The 21,929-nt window shown below is 41.8% G+C and overlaps 2 protein-coding genes across 2 annotated transcripts in view; both read right to left on the reverse strand.

The window, feature by feature from the left end:
• Positions 1-323: 323 nt before the first annotated feature.
• Positions 324-12,071, reverse strand: PLAC8L1 (PLAC8 like 1). Its single transcript, XM_074962099.1, has 4 exons — positions 11,947-12,071; positions 7,824-7,957; positions 1,701-1,837; positions 324-467 (listed from the first exon to the last, which is right to left on the reverse strand). Exons 1-4 carry the CDS (start codon positions 12,069-12,071, stop codon positions 324-326), a joined length of 540 nt encoding a protein of 179 aa, XP_074818200.1.
• A 5,680-nt stretch (positions 12,072-17,751) lies between these two features.
• LARS1 (leucyl-tRNA synthetase 1) overlaps positions 17,752-21,929 on the reverse strand; it is a 52,208-nt gene continuing 48,030 nt past the window's right edge. Inside the window, exon 32 of the mRNA XM_074960520.1 lies at positions 17,752-19,275. Coding sequence (XP_074816621.1) covers positions 19,070-19,275 — 206 coding nt within the window. The 3' untranslated portion in view covers positions 17,752-19,069. The remainder of the gene's footprint in view (positions 19,276-21,929) is intronic.

Raw genomic sequence — 21,929 nt, forward strand, 5'->3', positions numbered from 1 at the left:
TTGCCACTGCTGCTTTGCTAAGGAATTGCATGCAAAATGCTTTGCATTAGGATTCCAGATCCCTGTGCCCAGAGAGGGAGGTCATCAACAGCGCCATACTTCAGAGCAGGCCCTAGATCATTGAACCACATAATATGGCTGCACTGTGGAAATTTTCAGCTGAGGCGGTTAGGTGTTATATCACGGTTTAACATACACAGCCTTGCAGGATTATTAGAGAGCCTTTGCTGTAAGACACAAATGCATTTTATTTCTAAAAATAAAGTATTTTACATTGGCAGGAGGGGGAAGTATCATGAGTCAAGCTTTGTGGCTGGGAATTTTTAAACTAGGGTATCTTTAGCTGTAGGAGCAGTGTTTATTTCATAGATCTGGGTCGTAGCCCTCCTCTTCAGCTCTCGGGCCACTTGGCAAACAGCAAAAGGCCAGCAGCAATGAACTGCCATCCAGTCTTCACACAGGGTTCCCTGGGGAAAGCAGGAAGATCATTTCACACAAATGGAATGATCGTGAAGCAGCTTTTCTGCCTCGCTATGTGTTTCCTATTCTAATCACCCTATAGTAAGAATGAGTTGCTGGGCCTGATCCGGACCTAAATCAACAAGTTACTCTGGATGTACACTGGGGTAAATGAGATCTGATTTGGGCCCAGTGTCTAATAGGATCTTTTCTAATCTGTTGGCCTACAGAAGATTTAGGATCTGTCTACACTGCAAGCAGTGTACCATTAATCTAGCTAGCTCAGGTAGTGGATAGCAGTGAAGCCACAGCAGCATAGACTTCAAGACAGGCTAGCTGCCCGGATAATTGCTGAGGGTCCTGGGCGGGCTTGTACAGCCCGTATTGAAGCCCATGCTGCTGCAGCTTCGCTGCTGCCAATACCCGAGCTAGCTAGATTGAAGCTAACCTGGCTCCGTCTACATGAGCTGCAGTTACACACACACACACACACACCCCCGCATTGCAATGCAGACATAACCTTAGGCTCTGACCTTGCACGGTGCCGAGTGCCCACGACTCCCATTAAAGCCAATGAGATTTGAGGACACTCAGTACCTCATAAGCCGTTAAAGTGTCTCTCCACATGCTTTGAACAATGTTCTTTGTTCCCTGCCATCCTGATTACATAGCAATGAATATTTTACAGCATCAGCTCTGGGCTATGTAAATTTACAGCCACAAAAACAACAATCCCCACCCACCTACCCCCACAGTTCTGTTCTTCCAAAGTACTTTAAAAAACATGAGTAGTTGCTTGGAATGGGCATTCTATCATAAATCAAATGCTGCCTTTGCTTCCCTGCAAAGAGAAAGGGCATTCTTGAGGGTTAATGTATTAGTTCTGCTTTAAAAATGCATTAAGGCATCTGAAAAACAGATTCTCAGATCACAAAGGAGTTTGGCTAGAGGACCCCGTTCAAACCCTAGCTGAAAATAAGGGCGGAGGAAGGCTAGTGAGGTGCTGAGCTCCTTGTTCTCAGGATCAGGCCCCAAGTGAATTTTTTACATTTGCAGAATTTCTACATCATCAATATTCAGTGGCACACTCCAGCACACTAATCCCATTTGACCATGTCTACAGATATTAAGCTTGTTCTGCAGTCTCTCTTTTGGGAACAGGAGGAACATGCCTCTTAGCATTATGTAAGCTGCACAAAACAGCCTTCCCCCCCTTCCCCAACACACACACAAAGACTTACTCGTATCTTGTATTTCTCTCTGGCGCCGACTCTCAACGCTAAGGTGGAACCTGGCAGCAATGGGAAACACAGGCACTCCTCATGGTGCCTTGCAAGGTTGCATTCTAGACATGGACTACACAAGGCACCACAGACACCTGCCAGTAACCACAATCACAGGAGTGCTGTAGGTTCACACTTAACAAGAGGTAAACAGCACTTTGAAAATAACCTGGAACATTCATTTCATTCTAATAGCCTTGTCCCCTTGGGGATAAGAGCGTTTTAAACGGGTCTTCACAGAATTCTAGCGAACCCTACACTAGAAGGGAGGTGGTGGCTTTCCTGTTGGCTTCTTTCTGTGGGTAACTCACATGCGTCCCATCTCCTCTTCCCAATCCCCTCGTGCTTAGTTCTCAACATGTAGCTTTCTGCAGAACACCAGGTACAGTTTCATAAGTCACAGTTTGATAATCACTACACTACTTGGCCCAGCAGGTCATTTCTGGTTCAAATGTCTATGGGTCTATGAACTATGCTATTTTCAACCAACCATTGCTAACAGGATGCTGCTATGGTTTTACTGATCAGCGTGGATAGGGGTTTTAATCTTTGAGCTGAAATAACCAATGCAGGTATACAGTGGATCACCCGCCCCCATAAAAGCAGTCTATAGAACACTTTTCTAACACTAAAGGCCTTTTTATACTACTGTTCCAACCACGGCAGAAGATACAGCTCCCCTGTAGTGCAAATGAGCCCTAAATCTCCAAAAGAGGGATGAACTGACAGCAAAGCTTAAAATACATTGTATTCAAAATATCTTTCCAGACAGCACTGAATCCCATTTGACTTCATTTGTTTTTCCTTTTTAAAATTCTTGAAAAAGGTAAATTAACAGCATTGTTATCACACAGTTTCATGCAATTCATTTAAATGTCTTTTGTTCTCAAATCAGGAGTAAAAGCACCTAGGATAGCGTTTGTCTATAGCAGAACGATAGCACAAGTGCCCACTGCAGGGAATCATTCATTTAATTTCTTTGGTGACTATAGATACAGTATTTTTCAATAAAATATACTAGTTCCTGTTCTGTTAAATGTGGTCGATGGCCCCCTTTTTAGGAAATCTTCACATTAATCTCAGTGGAAGCCTGAATCTGTAATTACTTTAAATATTATGCTCTGAAGATGACAAAAGCTGAAAGAAATAGTACAGCCACAGCCCTCAACTCACCTCATCTGGGAGCAGGGTACTGGCTAAGACAACAAAGTCAATGTAAATGATCCCAGGTGACACAGCAGGAGAAACTAAACAGAGTTCTTCCTCCAGAAGGGTATTTTCACCAGTGGCTGAGAGCAAAACTTGAAAGCCAAAAATGAATCCCCAGTTCTATCTTCAGCTGAGTAGTGATGTCAGCCAAGTCTTGCAACCCATTTCTAAGGCCCAAGCAACCCACCCAGAAATTGGAATTAAAAAGTCCTGCCCCCCTCAGTGTAGAACTCCACTGATTTTAGTAGAGTTGACAGGTGTAAATGAGGGCATAGTTTGACCTCATACCTGCATCCAAAGCTCAGCTGAGCTACCTTCAGACAAACAAGTCAAAGCAGTAGCAGATTTCTGAGAACATGCATATCAGCTGTATTGTTCCAGCTGCTCCACGGTGAGTTTAAGTTCATTGATCTATTGAACAATTGCAAACACATTCATATGCCTGTTTGTTCCTTCAACTGGCATTATAAATACTTTTTCCATAAAATAAGCAGCCCTGGCCTTTAGAGTTGTGTTCAGAATAAAATTCAGAGCACTAGTTCACAGTGAGCAATATGAAGCACCTTGTGCCTTTGAATCTGGCTTTGCTCCAGATTGTATTCTTACTGCAAATTAATAGCGAGGATTTGCTAATGTTGACGTATTATGAAAGAAAGCTAAAAGGACAAAAGAAAACAGAAGAAAATAATAAGCGAGAGAAAATAAAGACAAGAAAACTTGAAGTGCTATTAAGGAAATAAAACATCAAAAGAAACAAAGGAAAAACATTGCTATTAGTTGTTTACCTTCTGTTTAAAGGATTCGAAATTTCTGCAACAATTTTTTTTCTTTTCTTTTTTTTTTTTTAAGTTAAGGCAAAGAAACAATTTCTTTTTAAAGATCAGAGAGAAAATGATGCATGTTTAGGATTCCATGGTGTGTCAGACTAAGACACAGAAGGCAGGTTCAGAAGGCCTTTTTTAATTTTTAGCAACTGCTTATAAACAAAAGAGTTTGTTTTTTTTAAAAAAGCCGTGTTTACAAATATACTGTCTCTCTCTTAGTCAGGGATGGCAGGAAGCCATTGATTAATGGCACCTAGTTAGTGCTTGTCAGGGTTCCCTCCCCACTCTGAACTCTAGGGTACAGACGTGGGGACCCGCATGAGAGAACCCCTAAGCTTATTTCTACCAGCTTAGGTTAAAAACTCCCTAAGGCACAAATTCTCCCTTCTACCTTGGATTAGGTAACGCTGCCACCACCAAGTGATTTAGACAAACTCAGGGAAAGGACCACTTGGAGTTCCTACTTCCCCCTAATATCCCCCCAAGCCCCCACACCCCCTCTCCTGGGGAGGCTTGAGAATAAACAAGATGAGCACAGACCAACCTTGGGGGTTTTTAGGACACTAAAAAAAAACCCAATCAGATTCTAAAAGAAACAGAACTTTATTATAAAGGAAAAAGGTATAAGAAGGACCTCTGTAAAATTAGAATGGAAGATAATCTTACAGGGTAATCAGATTCAAAAACACAGAGGATTTCCCTCTGGCCCAAACTTTAAAGTTACAAAAAGAAAACCAGGAATACACCTTCCTCTCAGCACAGAGAAAAATGCAAGCCAAAACAAATATAAGCTAACGCATTCCCTTGCTAGTACTTACTAATTCTAATGGAGTTGGATTGCTTGATCTGTATTTGGCAAGCACCCAGAACAGACAGACCAAAACCTTTTTCTGCCCCGCCCCACCCCAGATTTGAAAGTATCTTGTCCCCTTATGGGTCCTTTTGGTCAGGTGCCAGACAGGTTACCTGAGCTTCTTAACCCTTTACAGGTAAAAGGATTTTGTGCCTCTGGCCAGGAGGGATTTTATAGTACTGTATCCAGGAAGGTTGTTACCCTTCCCTTTATATTTATGACAGTGCTATAAGCCATGGGGATAATGCAAACTCTCACTGTAACACAGGAGAGGAGGATGACAGGAGAACTACTAGTTGGCCAAATCCTTTTTGATGCTGAGCATCCCTGACTCCAGCCGACTTCCATGGATGATGATGGTACTGAACACTATTTAGGGATCTAGCCCAACTACATTTAAATTTTCCCATATGACGGCTAATAACACTGACATTATGAGCGGCTGTAGCAAAAGGAGTTCATTCGGCAGCCAAGATTTAACATAGCAGTAGTAGAGAGGGGCTTATGTGTTCTATTGCTCACTTAACATAATGTATGACCAAATTAAGTATGGGAGTAAAGAGAGTATATTTCCTTAAATGTCTTCCACCCACCGCATGCAAACCCATAGGCACACCCAAATTACAGCTCTGGGTTATCCTACCATTTTCTGGTTGGTTGGAAGGGGACTCAAGTCCAAAGAAAATGGAAAGTTGAAAATAATGAATTTTCACTTTTCTGTTATTTAATTAAACTGAAATAAGGGAGGAGGTGGTAAGGGGCTGTATTTCTGGCTTTAGCGCTTATCATTTCAACCCCTCGGTGGCATCAGGAACTCCAAGCGCTAGATGTGGATATGCCACCATGTAAGTAAATTTATTCTCTCTAATTGAAAAAAATTGGCAGAATTAAGGCTAGTTTAATTTTGGGCAAGTTCAAGGATTGGTTTTCAAATAGAAATTAATACCTTCTGATCCTCCTAAATGAAGACATCAAAGCCGTTGATAGACATACAGGAACTTAGTCTAATATGAGGCAAAGATATCATCCCCACTTTGCAAATGGGGAACGTGAGGGACAGAGAAGGTAAGCGACTTGCCAGAGTTTACGATCATGATACACCATGTCTTTGGAAGAGCCAGGAGAAGAACTCATGATTCCCAAGTGCTACGCCTTAACGACTCAACAGGCCCTGCTTCCTTCCTTCACACAATTAAACTAGCTTTTCAGCTCTGGAGAATAGCCCTTTTTCAATTCGTTTGGTTTTTTAAATCAAATTCTGTCTAATTTAGGTACTTGTCTGGCCCTGATCACCGGAGTATCTGGGCACCTCACAGTTTATAACATATTTATCCTCCCAATGAATGGCAGTGCTATTATCTCCATTTTACAGATGGAGATCTGAGGCACAAAAGGTATGTCTACACAGCAACTGGGAGACCTGATCCCAGCTGCAATGCAGACATACCCAGGGAGGCTAAGGATATGTCTACACTGCGACCCACAGCACGAAGTCTCAGAGCCCAGGACAATTGACTTAGGCTTATGGGACTCAAGCTAAGGTGCTCAAAATAGCTGTGTTGATGTGCAGGCTCAGGCTGGAGCCTAGGCTCTAAAACCTGGTGCGGGAGGAAGGTCTCAGAGCCCTGGCTCCAACTCAAACATTTACACTTTCATTTTTAGCCCCACAACCTGAGCCAGAGTCTATTGACCCAAGGCTCCGAGATTCAGTGCCCTGGGGGTTTTTTTTGCAGCACAGACATACACTGGCTAGCTCAATATCACACAGGAACGGAGTGGGGGAAAGCTGGAACTTGAACACAAGTTTCTGGCTAGCGCCTTAACCACTAGACCATCCTTCCTCTCTGAACTTCTGTTCAAAATGTGTTTAACACACAGGTAATCCAGTAACATGCATCTCTCATAGTACATACTCTATCTTACAAAATGGGGCATTCTAGTCATCAGATGGAATATCATGCCTTCCTATTGGTGAGAGTAACTGCTCTTAAAATGATAACTTTCAGGATCAATTCTCCTTTGACAAGGATTGTTCTCAATATTCTAGAAACTATCTTCAAGAACTGATCAAATATTTAAAGCTATTTTGCAACTATGGAAGAAAAACAGATGGGGGGGGGTCTTGTTCGGGGGTCTTTTGGTACTGAGTGAGTTGGCACCAGAAACTACAAACTACTTCCACAAACAATATGGCTATAAGCAACTCACTAATGCACAAGAGCAAACTGATTTGGCTGGACATATCTAGTCTTTCAGACCCATCTTCCCTGGTTCTCTCAAGTACTAATGTGGTTTAATTCAGCCCGCAGGGCAGGAAAATAGACAGAACCCATTTAGCTCAAACCTGCTACAGGACACCCCTCCTTCTCTTCTTTCTGGCAAAGGAAGCAGCAGCCATTCAAATTAGGGACCATTCCAAATGCAGGGTAGTTGTGGTAACCACTGTCACAAGTAAAATTAGTGTAGAGATCTCACTTTGATCCCATAATTCACTCACACTATAAATCACCATGCAATATGATAGGATGGGTATTCCCTGTTCAGAAAAGGCACAGAACTCACAAATGCAAGTCAGCAATGGAGTTCATTAGCAGGCCTGTATAGAGGAAGCTTGCAGGATACACCACATAAACCAAAGGGGAGGGTGTGTGCAAAAGATTCTTTGTAACTATTTGCAAAATCCTTAATGAGTTCCTGCATTACGTGGGCTAATACTTTGTTCTGTTAGCCACTAATTTACATGGAGCACAAGAAAGAAACAGAAACATGGAACAACTAAGGCCTCTGTGACTGGCCTGTAGCTTTCAGCTCCTGAATTGGACTCAGGAGAATTGGTCTATTCCTGACTTTACCACTGATTCACTGCGTTAGCTTCAGTAAGACATTTAATCTTTCAATGCCTCAGTTTCTCCACTGACAAAATGGGACAATAAAAATACACCCAACCTTTAGAATCCATGAAAGAGGTTTCCACAAGCATTATTTGTTTTTATGATTTGACTATTGATTTATTGGGAGTCTCAGTTATATTAATTTCATTACCCCTAAACCAGCCATGATGGATGGTCTGATCTTCAATCTCCAGTGTCTAGTAACTGCTCTATAAAAGTCTTGGTTTTGTTTTCCTCCCCGTATTACTTGAATTCACCCCCAAAGGAGGAATTAAAGCAATGATAAAACACTGCAAACTCTTACAAACACTCTTGTCACTGCAGATACCAAAGAGACCAGTGGTCCAGTCTCCTCCGGTCCGTATGACTGTTGTGATGGTGGACGTGCCAACCCCATGAGTCGGCTGAGTTGTCACGGGCTCTGTTGTCTTTTTGTTCCTGATTGAAAAAAAAGCAATAAAATAAAAAAGGGAGGCTGGGCTTTTACCACCGAGGTTGCTCATAAATGAAGCTATCCTGAGTTTGACAGAAAAAAAAGTGGATTTCATTATTTTAGTGCTACCAATTTGCTTTATGGCTATCCCCTTTTGCAGTTTCATTTCTCTCTGCTTCTGTTGCTGCTGCTCTCTAGCCACTCAGAGTGCGGCAGAAAATATAGCTGATCACCAGTGCCCTTCAGTCTCTAGCAAACAAAGAACTGATCAGAAACCAAGTACTTCAAGTGCAAATACACAATATCCATGTAGGTTTCAGCATCCACCAGCCAAATCACTGCGATTTACCTCTTTAATGTTAACGCTTGAAATCTGTTCCTAGCACAGACCTTTCATCCTTATGATGAATGTATCAATTCATTCATCATTTCACCAAAGGGGGTTTTCAAGGGCTGAGCTACTGGTACTGATTTTTTGCTGAGTGGAACGATTTCATTTGCGTGCTGAAACAATCATTCTTTCCTTTTTGGACATAGCATGAAACTTGGCTTCTGAGCCGAACCCAACTTCTTTCCAAAGTAGCATTGTGAGCAACTCTTCTGGTGGAACATCTAAGGCTGCATTCTGTGCTGCATCTTCCAAGAGGTGCAGCCCGGAAGATGCCCCCAAGGAGTGCAGGGGATGCCAAGGTACCTTTAATCTCCCTTTGTACCACCCAGACTGTGCCTGCAGCCAGTGATGCAAGCCCCAAGTTATGACAGCATCCTCACAGTTATCTGCAGGGATCTTTGCGGCTCAGAATGGTAGAAGTACTCAGTGCTACAGCCACTTCCCTTCCTTTTGCCAACACCGTGGTCTCCCCCATGCCATGTTCCCAGCCCTGCTTCTTACATCAGGGAGGTTGGACTACAGGGAGAGAAATCAGATCTCATGCTTCAGAGATTCAGCCAATTGCCTGCAGGGTCAGGAAGGAATTTTTTCTCTGATACACAATTGGCCAGATGTATTCTAGGGTTATTGAATGTTTTTATTATTTATTTTTTGCCTTCTTCTGAAGCACCAGAGATTGGCCACAGCTGGAGCCAGGATGACAAATGGGGAGGACCAGTGCTCTCAGGTGGCACAGAGAATCCTCTTTTTTAGATGCCTGGCTAGTGTGTCTTGCTGATATGCTCAGGGTCATACAGATCATCAGATTTGGAATCAGGAAGGAGTTTCCTCCCATGTCAGACTGGCTGGGACCTTGGGGAAGTTTTGTCTCTCTCTCCAGCAAGGGTTGTAGATCATCTGGGCACGTCTTACCTAATCTATTTCCTGACATTGCAAGGGCCTCAAGCAGTGGTACCTCGGTCTCTCATGTTCTCTGCCTATGGCACACAATGGTTTAGTTTGCTGAGGAATGAAATGCTTTTGTCTAACGAAAATCACTGGGCTCAATCTCAATGCATCAAATCATAGAAATGTAGGGCTAGAATGGACCCGGAGAGGTCATCAAAGCCCAGCTCCAGTGCTGAGGCAGGGCCAAGTAAACCTAGACCACCCCTGACAGGTGTTTATCCAACCTGTTCTGAAAAACTTCCAATGATGGGGATTCCACAGCCTCCCTTGGAAGCCTAGTCCAGAGTTTAGCTACCCTTATAGTTAGAATGTTTTTCCTAATATCTACCCAAAATCTCCCTTGCTAAAGATTATGCCCATTACTTCTTATTTTCAGTGGACCTGGAGAAATGACCACTGTCCTCCTTATAACAGCCATTAACGTATCTGAAGACTGTTAGCTGGTCTCGCCTCAGTCTTCATTTCTCAAGACTAAACAGTCCCAGTTTTTTTAACCTTTCCTCATAGGTGGGGTTTTCTAAACCTTTTATCATTTTTGTTGCTCTCCTCTTTCCTAAAGTGTAGTGCCCAGAATTGGACACAGGACTCCAGCTGAGGCCTCACCAGTGCCCAGTAGAGTGGGACAATTACCTCCAATGTCTTACATAAAAACACTCCCCAGAATATTAGCCTTTATATAAGGGTATCTGGGTGAAAATTCATAGACTGTGTTAAACAGGTGGTCAGACTAGATGATCTATAATGGTCCCTTCTGGACTTAAACTCTATGAAATCAATGAAACTAGGACCACGTAAACTGGCATTATTAAGCACCTCCAGCATTGGGGGAATTTGCCGCAGGGCTTAGGTGGCACCTTTACAGCCCAGCCTACATGGCATGGTAGCAGCAAAAACAGAGGCCAGAGTGGGAACCAGAATCTGGCTCCCAGGTTTATTTCATACAAATGGAGCATCAGACCAGAGTGGTTCAATCCCCATTTAAAAACCAAAAGTTGGCAGCAACACACTTGCATGGATTTTTTAAAATTATTATTAAAATGCTCCACATAGTAATTAATTTTCCCTAGGTTCAATAATGTTGTTCCATTTGCTTTGAAATTGAAACTGCAAGAACCTTAATAGAAAGGGATTGAGAGGTTGACTAGTTTCTCTGGACTTCTGGTGAGGTAACGCTGCTTTTTCCTTAACGGCTTTTTTTTTTATGCTTCTTGCGGCAATGCTACCTCAATAAATCACAACAGTTAAATCTCCACTATAGTATCCTCTGGGAATTATTTTTTCCACCCCCTTTCTCCAGCAGTGGAAGAACACAGCAGTCTCCATGCTGTGCTAAATCAGGGAAGCGGTCCTTCACGCCAATATCAATAGGTTCTGCTATTAAACTATATAACTCAGGAGGGAGCCTGTATCAATCCTCAGCATTTCTTAATGTTATTCTTTGTGAGAACACACAACATTCCACTGATAATTTGGTCAATATTTTGACCATATGGGACAACGCGCACTTAAATTAGAAATGGCAGCAAGGTCTAGTTGACATGGACCTAAGAGCCAAGAACTCCTGGGGCCCAGCCACCCTCTTCCACAGAAAGTCCCACAGGAAGCCGTCCTGTGGCAAGCCAAACACTGTAGAAATCAGGGGTCTGCTGGAGAATTAGATTCAGGTGCATGGAGGCCCTGTGCCTCCACACTGGATTTGGGATCCACTCCTTCCATGTTGCCAGGTACTCTTGTACCTTGGGTCAGTATAGAGGGGCTCTGGTTTATGAAGTAATATAGATGTTGGCTATATCAGTGCTTGAGTCGTGAATTCTCTGCAGAGTTGCTGGAGCGAGGCCTGCGGGTTGTAGGGCTCTCTCAGCCTCATTCCCAGCCCCATGGAAGCATGAGGAAGGTGCTGTGGAGACAATTAACACACACATGCATACAAGGGGGAAGATCGTCTCCATGTGGGCCAAGGAAGGCCAGTCCAGGCCCTGAGCTGTAATCCCAGTTGTGCACTGATGCTTCTCAGGCAAGACTCAACCGCAGTGTATCATGCCATCATTTCCTATGCTATAAAATGGGGATAATGCTTATCTATCCCACACAGGCAATTTGAGAGTTGGTCAATATTAACGCAGAGCCATGTGAAAGTGCAAAGCACTACATAAAAATTAAAAATGAGTATTTGCAAGTGTGCTCACTCATGGTGGTTTCCTAAAGGGGATTCCTTTCCTACTCAGCAGCTGATTTGTGTGTCTCATTAACATTTAGTTGATGATTTCAGCTTGTCCTAATCTCAGTGGAGAATAAATCCAGCAAAGGTCAAACTATCTTGCTAACCCAGTAAGACACTACTGAAATATATCCAGGTGTGGTTTAATCAAAATTTGGATTCTGGGTGCTTTTTTGGTGCCCCATGCAGTCAATGGTTCTCTCTTCATTGGCCATGGAGGCCTAAAAGGACCAATCAGCTTCTCAGCTGAAAGCCACATGGGACTGAATAACAAGGAATCCTCTCTAAGACTTGTGCCAAACTGAATCCTGTGCAGAGCACTATACTGCAGCAAGCACATTTCTCATCACCTGTAAAATATATTTTTCTTTTTACACACAGTTTATTTATAATGCCAACTATGACGTGAAAGGCAGGCACCTTATTTTATTTCTTACCGAAGAGCAGAAAGAAAAAAGGTCCCATCTTCAGGTGTTATTAGGGAGAGGAGAAGCGGCGCTTGGATCTCGGGCAGTGGGGCCTCCTCAGTCACACTGAAGCAGCGACTTCCCAAGCAGTTCATTTGGGGTTGAGGGGAAGGAGAGAGAAAAATTCTCCTTCTCTGTTGAATTCGGAAGTGCCTCAAGGTTGTTCACAGCTGAATGCTGATGACATCATCGCATGCTCAGGCCCGATGTCACAATGGGGTCCCAACAGCTGAAACCACCCCCAGATTAGAAAGTGAAACTGCCTCCTCCCCCAGAAATTACACTTACACACACACACACACACGTCTTCACATGAAATTTGAAGATAGCCCTTCTGCCTCTAAACTTTAGTCTTTTAGTCTAAAGCATGTCTGTTGTGGATGGGAGAGTCCTTTAAAATGATGAATGACTGGAGATACAGACCTGAAGTTTAAAGTGATGGAAAATAATCCAGACCCCCTTGATTAAGAACTGCTAATCAGTGCCCATGTATGTTTTTGCCACAGATGTGATTCAATGGCGAGTGGGCCTATAGCTCCAGCTAAGAAGTGTATAATGGTATAAATATCAGATCCAGTAGTATTACCACCTTTCCCACAGCCTTTCCCACTAGTACTACTAACAGTTATATTTTTCACACCCTTAAGCAACATAGTTATACTTCCCTAATTTCAAAGTGTAGACCAGGACTAAGGCTGGAGGAGGGAGAAAAAGTGGGGAAAGGGGCAAAGAAAAAGCTACAGTTTAATGCTGGCTGACCGCTCTGAAAACAGAGTATTCTACCAAATCAAGTTTGAAGGACAGAGATAAACCAGGCATAGGAAGAATTAAGTGCAAACAGATTTAATGCCTATGTAAGGCAGCCAGGAGTTCGTGCTCATGATTTTGTTTAAGCTATTCCCTGTTAAAGCTTGCCTAACCCCCATTCTCCCAGTAAGGCAAAGTCATCCCAAAGTTTTGCGAATAAAATGGGGAAATCTAACACATTAACAAATCCCTTTATCTTGTCACTAACTTTTATCAGACATAAATTGGTCAAGTATCCACATTACAGGCCCACAGTTCACATAGGAGGGGTTGGTTTCTTGCCTCCATTAGAGAAGGCCTCCCACACTGCCTCCGGTGATGTTAATTTAGTTTTTGGCAGGACCCATGTAAAAGATTGTTGATATTGGAGTTTTCCTTGAATCTTATAAGATGGGCACCTGATGGGGGGAATCAAGCCACATTTGTGTCATTTTGAAGAGGACTACAGCAAAAGAGGAAATCTATTTTCAGTGTTGAGTTTATTTTTAGATTGCTGAAATCTATGCACAATTTGGCATTTCATCCAATCTGTGATGGCTTTAAGTAATGCAGCCATAATAATTTGCATGTTTATAGCACTTTTCAGGGGATCTCAAAGTTTTAGAAACATTAATGAAGCCTCACAAAACTCCTGAGAGAAAGGAAGGTATTTTAATACTATTGATAAAGATAGGGAAACTGAGGCACAGAGGAATTAAGGAAATTTGCCCAAGGCCACATAGCAAGTAAGTAGCAGAGCCTTGATCGTTATTCTGCTCCATACCACTGGACAACACTATACATTAGCATGAGCAAAAAATTGCTCATCAATGTTTTTTAAAAGCAATTCCCTGTTAAAGCTTACCTAACCAAACTTTTTCCAGTAAGGCTATGAAGAAGGCACAGAGTTTTGCTACTAATATGGAGAATCTAATACTAACAAATCTCTTTATATAGTCATTAGTTTTTATCAGACAGAAATTGCACACATAGCTGCATAACAGTGACATCTCCTGGAAACAAACAAAACAAAACAAGACTAGGAAGAATAATCAGTTTAGTTTGTCTGGACTGCAGGAACCTTGAGCAAATGTGAAACATATTTGTCTTCGTTTTTTGCTTCACAATGAAAAGTACAAGATTTTCCTCCTAGAGGCCTTCTTTAAAAAGCAAACCAAAACATTATTTCAATGTGCAACATCAGTCTAAAATCTTCTTTGTTCTTGCAATAAGCTTTAATACAAACACAAGCTGTTAAATGACGAGGGTCAAGAAGCAACCTTTGCTGTTAGAAGGTTTTGGATCAAGTCCAGTCTGCCCTGCTTATCTGGTTGTCAGTCCACACTGCTTCAGGATTATTTATTTATTTGCTTGCTTGGTTTCCAATTTCTGGAGCCAGCCAGGGTGATTCTAGACAAGGAAAGCACTTGTTTAAGAAAACTTTTTTGATCATCTCCATTCTACACTCTAGCCTGAAACTCAGCTGGGCTTTTGGGGGGTTGTTGCCTATAACATCTGTAGTGATTTGCAGCAGCACCCATTCGTTACTTCCACCTGGATATCCACCAGAGCTGGTGGAAAGGTTTTAGGCCTTTTTCCAAAGGAGGAGACTTGTAATGTAACAACCTCCTATAGGAACAGCACAGAAGGGTCAGCTTTAGTATATGGCCCCATTCCTGGGGTAGCACCTAAACCTTTAGCGTTCTGACTTGAAGTTGGTGTCAGTGATGTGAAGAGGGACCATGGGGGCACATCTGGAAATACTTAGTTGTGCTTCATTACTTCTCCGTTCATTAAAATCTCAATTTTCAGTATCAGACCCAAAGCTGCTTAAGGAAAGTCAAACAAGTTGTGACATTCAGAGCCCTGACAATCTGCTATAAACTATTTGCTATAAATAGATAAGAAAAAATAATTCTGAGTCTAAAAAAGTGATTTTATCAGACAATTGAGCCTGAAAAACCTGAAGAGTAGGAGGAAGCATTAACATCCTACAAAGGTTCTCCTAAAGCGGGATGTATTTCCAGAGACATCGGAGAGGAGAATGGGTGTATGGAGATCTTTTGAAAAAGATCCAGTGTCAGAGGTAACTCCAGCAAAACACCAAATTGGTTGTGATGTGCAAAGTCTGTTTATTCAAGAGCCCTTTACGTAGACTCAGAAGAATTCTTTGAAATATATAAAAAGCCCATTGCAGTGTTCAATATACACCTGTGTGAAATTAGGAAGCCATGAATTAAAGACTGTATTTCATGAGGATAATGAATGTAAAGCAAAGACTGTAACCTGACAATGCAAGGTGTACTGAGTCTGTGGCCTGCATTGTGCAGGAGGTCGGACTAGATGATCATAATGGTCCCTTCTGACCTTAATATCTATGAATCTATGAGTCTTGAGCTAACAGAAGCAGCAAAGTGCACAATGGCAATCAAGACTTAACACCTTGAGCTGACCAAGACATTATAAATGGGGGGGAGGGGGGGAGAAATGATCATTGCTAACACATGGAGACAGGGACTATTAATGGAAGCTCACAGAGGGACTGACATGATGCTAGGGCATGACAAAAAGAGGATGAAATCATGCACTGTTGGTCTGAGTAGATGGCATGAAAGTTTTTCCTGCTTGATTGTAACTAAAGAGCCAGACCTAGTTAGTCATGTTTACTGCATTGTTTGTCTAACTATAGGTTATAGGTGATGCTGGAGATTAGCACAGCGAGACACTTATGAGAGAAGGCAACTGAGAAGGCAGGCAGAATAAAAGCAAAGTGAGAACCTGAGCTATTGAGGGTGCGAGAAGTGGGTTTCATGTCTCAGCCACATAAGGCCCAACGTAATCTCGCTTGCCAACTAGATCTGTTTTCATTGTCCCTGGCTTCCTCACCATTTGTTATTCCCAATCTTTTTACCTTTTAAGGCTCCTTATCTCGTTTCCCTCACTCTCTGATTTGTACTACTCTCTCTACCAGCAGCACTCTGCTATATATACTGCCCTAAGCCACCAAACGTTGAAAAAACAGGTAGAGAGGTAGGAGACCAGGAGAGGAGAGGATCTCAAACTCAGTGAGGTCACAATGTCAAGAAGAGGAAAAGTGATAGTGTCAAAAGCAGCAAAGAAGATTGAGGAGGATGGGGATGGTGTAGACAACCTCAGATTTGCTGATGAAGGGGTCACTGGAGACCTTATTCAGTCAGTATACATATGTATTTACATACCTGTGCCTACAATATACAGCACATACTTATTACTACTTTGATCCTACCCACTTTTATGAACACACCTATTTCTTTTTCCTGAGTATAACTCCATCAAAAGCATGGAGTCTTCTGAGCATTTATTTCCTTGGCTGGCCAAAAAAATCCGAGTCTTATTGTCAGTGTTTTATATACTTACACAAACATCGGGGGTTTGGTATGCAAGACTCGCTGGATATTTATAAAGTTGTGCCCTGGTTGCTGTAACTCCCTCTCCAGCATATATAAGCTTCAGAGCAGGTTCCTACCGCTGTGATGACAAGCATTCAGCAGGCACTGTAATTGCACAGTTAAAATAGTTCATTTTCTTACTGACAAGCCCTAGTTAAAGAGGCGTTAGGAGGCAGCCTGGTTTCCTGAAGAGAAACAAATCAAAGCACAGAGAAAAAGGTGAGAGAAGGACCAGTGTCTTTCACCCTCAGCTAGGGTGACCGAATAGAAAGTGTGAAAGATCAGGACAGGGGGTGGAGCGTAATAGGCGCCCATATAAGAAAAAAGCCCCAAATATTGGGACTGTCCCTATAAAAATCGGGACATCTGGTCACCCTACCCTCAACCCCCTTTTCCACATTGGTTAATAAGTTATTGAAAAAGATGGCGGCTGCCACTCTGCCCAGGTTTTTGGACAGGATATTGGAAAGGAAATAGAAATGGCTTGGATTATTATTTATTTTAAAATACTTCAGATTTTTTCTATGTGAGTTCTTGAAGACCTGTGGCACAGCAGCAGTAAAGCCCACACTTCTTCACATGCTCGGTCATGTCCAGAAGAATGGTGCGAAGTACAGCCGAGTGACGTTTCTCAGCCATTTTCTGTTGCAAAAAAATGAAAAATTTGGGTCAACCTTTCGTGAATTCCTGTCGATTGTGCCAAACTGATTTGGCTGAAAGAGCCTTTAAACAATTCGAGGGGGATGGGGGGGCGGGAAATCAGAACATCTTGTTTCAACCTCTTTGAAACAAAAACAATTTGATTTTTCAATTAAAAATGGGTTGGGGTTTTTTAAAGTAAAAAAATGCTCGATGTTGAAATGAAACATTTTGTTGCGGATTGAACAAAACATTTCTTTTGACCCAAAACAAAGGTTTTCTTCAACTTTTCAATTCACTGAAAATTTTTCATTTTGGATCAACCTGAAATGAATTTTTTTCAGAACTGCCAGAGAACCCAAAAAACGCTCAATTATTTGCACAGCTCTAGTTCTGAGCAGTTGACCCTGGCTACCTCCACTTGGAAACCATCTGATCTTCATACCATGAGGGATTTTCCAAGATAAGATTCACAACACAGATACTGGGACATGGAGATGAACATAGAATCTAGGGTAGCTTTGACCAGTCTCGCTGACTGAGGTTCTAGAGGCTCTTTGGCCTGTGACCTTACAAGTTGGACTCATTCCCCCCTGCTGACTTGTAAAGAGGGGAGCTATAGAATTCATCTATGATAGCTGAGATCATTACTTACTCCCTGCTGCTACATCAGCTGGTGATAGATGGAGGGAACAAATGGCATCCATTCTAAAACAATGGTATTGGCTCCCGGGTTCAATGCAAGGCTTTGTCCCATAAAGCCTAGTATAGCCGAAGTAGAGCCTCTCTCCTCGAATTCTGCAGTGGTAGCCAACTTCAAGTTAACAATCCCTGCGGGCCAGGCATGCTCAGTGGGTGGCCCTCAGCTATGGAACTTATTTCCCGCAGTGGTGTGAGGGTGGATCTTTAGGGATCAATACAAGGCCCATTTCTCAAACATTTGCTTGGTGGGGCTTGGAAGGATTAGTGGCAAAGGAACGTTTGTTTATATTGGTTGAGGTTTATTGGTATATTGCTTTAGTTCTCTCTATAGAGGCAAATAATGTACGGCTAATTTCATTTGTATATGCACACTGCCATGGTGAGAGGGGACATCATGTACATTAAAAATACACATCATAAGATGGGACAATGAACCGGGAGACAATGAAAAAAAACAACGTGGCAATACTTAACTCTCATGATGATTGTCTTAGACTAATACACTATTCCCTTTATTTTCACCCCCATTATAAATTTGATCTTCCCTTGGTAACATGCTAAGACAAGTGCAGTATCAGAAGTTGTCAAACTCAGTCAAAGACTGATCGTATAGAACAAACTATCCCATCTCTGCCTGCCACCAGTGACCTTTATTTAAATACAAATCTGCACAGGCAAATTTTGTATGTGTAAGATTTCTAAAGCAGTTTGTGTTGATCCTCAAGTCTAACATAGACCCTTCTCTCTACATGAGCTGAACATACTTTATAGTACTGTTGGTGCCTTATGTTAGAACAGCTCATTTTTAAAAAACAATTTGGCAGTCCTGGATTACCAAAAGCCAGGATTGTTCAAACTGAAACTGTTTAGGAAAAGGACACTTCATCTCTCCACTTAAAAACACTTCTATAAACAATTTTAAGAACAGAATAAAGTGCAAGGCCTTAACTAACAGCATCTTGCTTGAGGTACATCTCAATTCTTAGTATCAATGCTTACCTATTATATTTTATATTCACTGAGGAAACTTCCATGTATGCTTTCGTTGAGGGGTCCTCACTATGCAATTCCTTCTGAGCTACAGGTCCATATAAAAATCCATTGCACTGTGCTTAAAGCCCCACCCCAATCTTTGAAAGAGTCATCAGACAATGAAAGTAAATGCAATTTTTCCGCTTTCTATTATTTTTATCAATCTATCCATAAGAGATCTGATCACCTTCTACGTACAGAAATCAGTATCTAGCAGATAAGAATAATACCATGTAAAGGTTGGTCTAATACCAAAAAGTTGAGAAGCTCTTGAAAAAGGTAAATTTGCAGTCTCAGCATTTGGGAAAATTATTTCTTTCAAGAAGAGCCAAGGGGAAGGCAGAAAATGTTTATTATACCTATATTTAAAAGATTTTGGGGCCGTGCAACAAAAGATTTCTTTTAAGAAATGACAGTTATCTTGGTCCATTACAGATGTTTTCAAAGCCACTCTGGAGTTTTAAAATATCATATTAACCCAGGATCAAGCTGGTGTAGTCCACAATTTAATGAATTAGATAGACAATTGTGTCGCCGATATCCGCTGTCAGCCCGTTCTCGGTTATGCAAACCCGTTTCTCAGCCAGGTCTAGGTGGAAGACAGCTTGCTCTAAAATGGGAGTTTTCTCTGCATCTTCTTTTCCAAGCACAGGAACACGACGGGGGCCCAGCACAGGATCATCAAATCGCATTAGTTTTACTTTAGAGAGCTCTACAAAAGAGTTGACAATTCTCACGTCACAGGAGTCTATACCCAGGTTAGTGTTTCACTCAAACTAACCAGAATGGAGGTCTTTAATTAATAATGGGCCCTTCTAAGGCACCTTTCTTCAAAGAAATGCACAACACTTCATAAACACCAATCAAGCCTCAACAGCCATATGAGATATGTATTGTGACCATTTTACCAATGGGCACAGAGGTTATACAACTTGGTCACAAAGTAAGTTGCTAGCAGAACTGGGAACAGAACCCAGGAGACCCGATTCCTAAAACTCAGCACTGAATGACATTAGCTGCTTTTTCAGCAGCTATTACAGACCACAAACAATACTTCGCATCTCAAGAGCTTTACTAATGAGCCCAGAAACTAATTGTCGACTAAAGCTCTCTCCCACTACTAGCATTCATCAGATAGAAACTCCTCAGGTTCTTGCTTAACAGTGATATCTCCTAGAAACAACAAAGATCTGGAAGAATCATTGATGGACTCTCTCAATTGTTTTCATTCATTTCAAACAGCTGCAGAACTCTAGTTAACAGTGTGTATGAGTCCAAAATGTATTTTCTTTTCTATTTGTACTTTGCCATGCACATTACCCTGTACTCCTTCCTCGGAGAATTTTTTTTTTTAAATACTGTTTCCCTGTGCATCAATATAAAATGGTCTCTTTGTTCTTGAGATACTACAAATGCAAGCTGTTAAATCACATGGAAACAGAAGCAGCCTTGGTGTTACAAGCGTGTAGACCAAGTCCAGTTTTCTCTTCATATCTGGTTGCCAGTCTGCACTGCTTGAGGTTTCCTTGTCTGGCTCTGGAATTAGCAAAGTCTCCAGGCAAAGGAAAGCTGCTCTGTCCCTTTAAGAAAACTGTCAACATAGGAGCCTGAAATGTAACATTTTTCCACCGATGTGTTTGATGGCCACAGTATTCTCCAATAAGTCATTCTTTAGCAAGTGAGTAAGGAGAAACTAGGAATTGCTAAACAAATCAATTTATCACTGTAAACTGGAGAAAAATACTTGTTTTAAGTGAAAATTAAAAGGAAAAAGTAATCTCTAAAAAAATGCTGCCCAAATGACCTCTGAAATTATGCTACTTACAAAGCACTTTTTATTGTCAAGGCACTATAAAAATATTAATTAAATCAACCCTTACAGGACCAGTGGGAATAGCTATTATCCCCATTGTACAGATAGCCTCTCTGTACCTCAAATATGCTAAGGAATTTGCTCAAGGCCATACACTAAGTCAATGGCAGAGCCGGTAGGAGAACATAGGCTTTCCTTTCCTCCATTCCATTTATGCATCTGGTCCCTCTGGCACTTACAATGGTGGGATGCTATATTGTAACATAAGGCAGGAGTCAAACAAAAGTCATAAGGCTATATATGTGGAAAGCAAAGAATCAAGAACAGACACTGAATCACATGAATATCAGCAGCAACCTTGGAAGTATCCAAGAGAAAGTTTGTGGAGGTTACTTTGGAGATAATTTCTCTAAATAGGAAACCACACAAGCACAGCACAATGGGAATTCGAGATGGGCATAGAGTTGGTGGGTTTTTTGGATTTGTTTAACACACATTTTAACTTTACCATGACCCACTTTTTCATTGCTGAAAACCACCCTGAGCTGCTACAGGAGGCTGCAGCACCTACATATTCCCTCTTGATGTTTATGTGACACAGCAACCTCTTAAGCTATTCTAAGGGGGGTGGAACAGAATGTATAGCAGTTTACCTGGAGAATCTGGCTCCTAGGTGACAAAATGCATTTGTCTTAATGCCTTCACACTGCAGCTCATTCCTGCCAATGAACTCTAAGGGCTTTCCGAAAGATTCTGCTGGTACTTTTCCCCTATTTCTTTTAACACTATAGAGTCTGAAATTTAAAAAACTCTAAAATAAGGCATGTCGTGTATTAAGAAATGGGAGGGAATGGATGGCTCAGGGGACTTGGAATGGAATATTGAGCCTTTCACATTTAGGCCACTGGTTCCAATTTAGCAGAGGTGAGTAGCGACTGATAGACCACTGGGCAATTTTTGAGTGGTCCCTATTTGAAATGAACTAATGGCTTCTGTCTAGGTTCTTAGAGGACAAGTGTTCACATTATAAATCATGATATTGTAGATGGCACTGTTTGGCCTTCATGTCAACTGTCTTAACTAAGTGGCTTAAGCATGAGATGTTCTATGACAAAGAGCTCCCTCCCTGAAGATTATGTCTGTAGATTGGTTATTGGTAAGGATATGGGGTGTAGAGAAGCTTTGCAGGATAAAGAAAAGCTTTGAAATGTCAATCTGGCACCTTCTCCTCAATGAATTCATTTAAAATGTCTAAACAGAAAATAAATTGCAATCCGGCAATTCTCTTCAGAGGGCTCTAACCTAGGAAGCCCTCACCCTCCCGGAAGAAGCTCCATATAGCAGACTATTGGACCATTAAACCCCCCTCTTGGGAATCCCTGGCACAAGAACACATCCACTGTGCAAGTCACTGATAGAGAGTAAGTGACTCTTTTGGCGGAGAATAAAGGACTAACCCAGGAGGGAAGACAGTTCTTAGTAAGGGTGCATATCAGAGGCACACTCATTTGCTTGTCAATAATGCCTCAGCTTCTGTAATTTTACGCCTCAAA

This window comes from Natator depressus, chromosome 8 (assembly GCF_965152275.1).
Source record: "Natator depressus isolate rNatDep1 chromosome 8, rNatDep2.hap1, whole genome shotgun sequence".
NCBI classification, from domain to species: domain Eukaryota; kingdom Metazoa; phylum Chordata; order Testudines; family Cheloniidae; genus Natator; species Natator depressus.

Excerpts from the sequence above, each read along its gene's own strand:
- PLAC8L1 (XM_074962099.1), bottom strand. The coding sequence starts at position 12,071 with ATGAACTGCTTGGGAAGTCGCTGCTTCAGTGTGACTGAGGAGGCCCCA. Across the intron at positions 1,838-7,823 it reads CTGCAGTGACAAGAGTGTTT|GTGTCTGTGGTGCCTTGTGT; the intron begins GTAAGAGTTTGC and ends GGTTACTGGCAG. Across the intron at positions 468-1,700 it reads GAGAGAAATACAAGATACGA|GGAACCCTGTGTGAAGACTG; the intron begins GTAAGTCTTTGT and ends TGCTTTCCCCAG.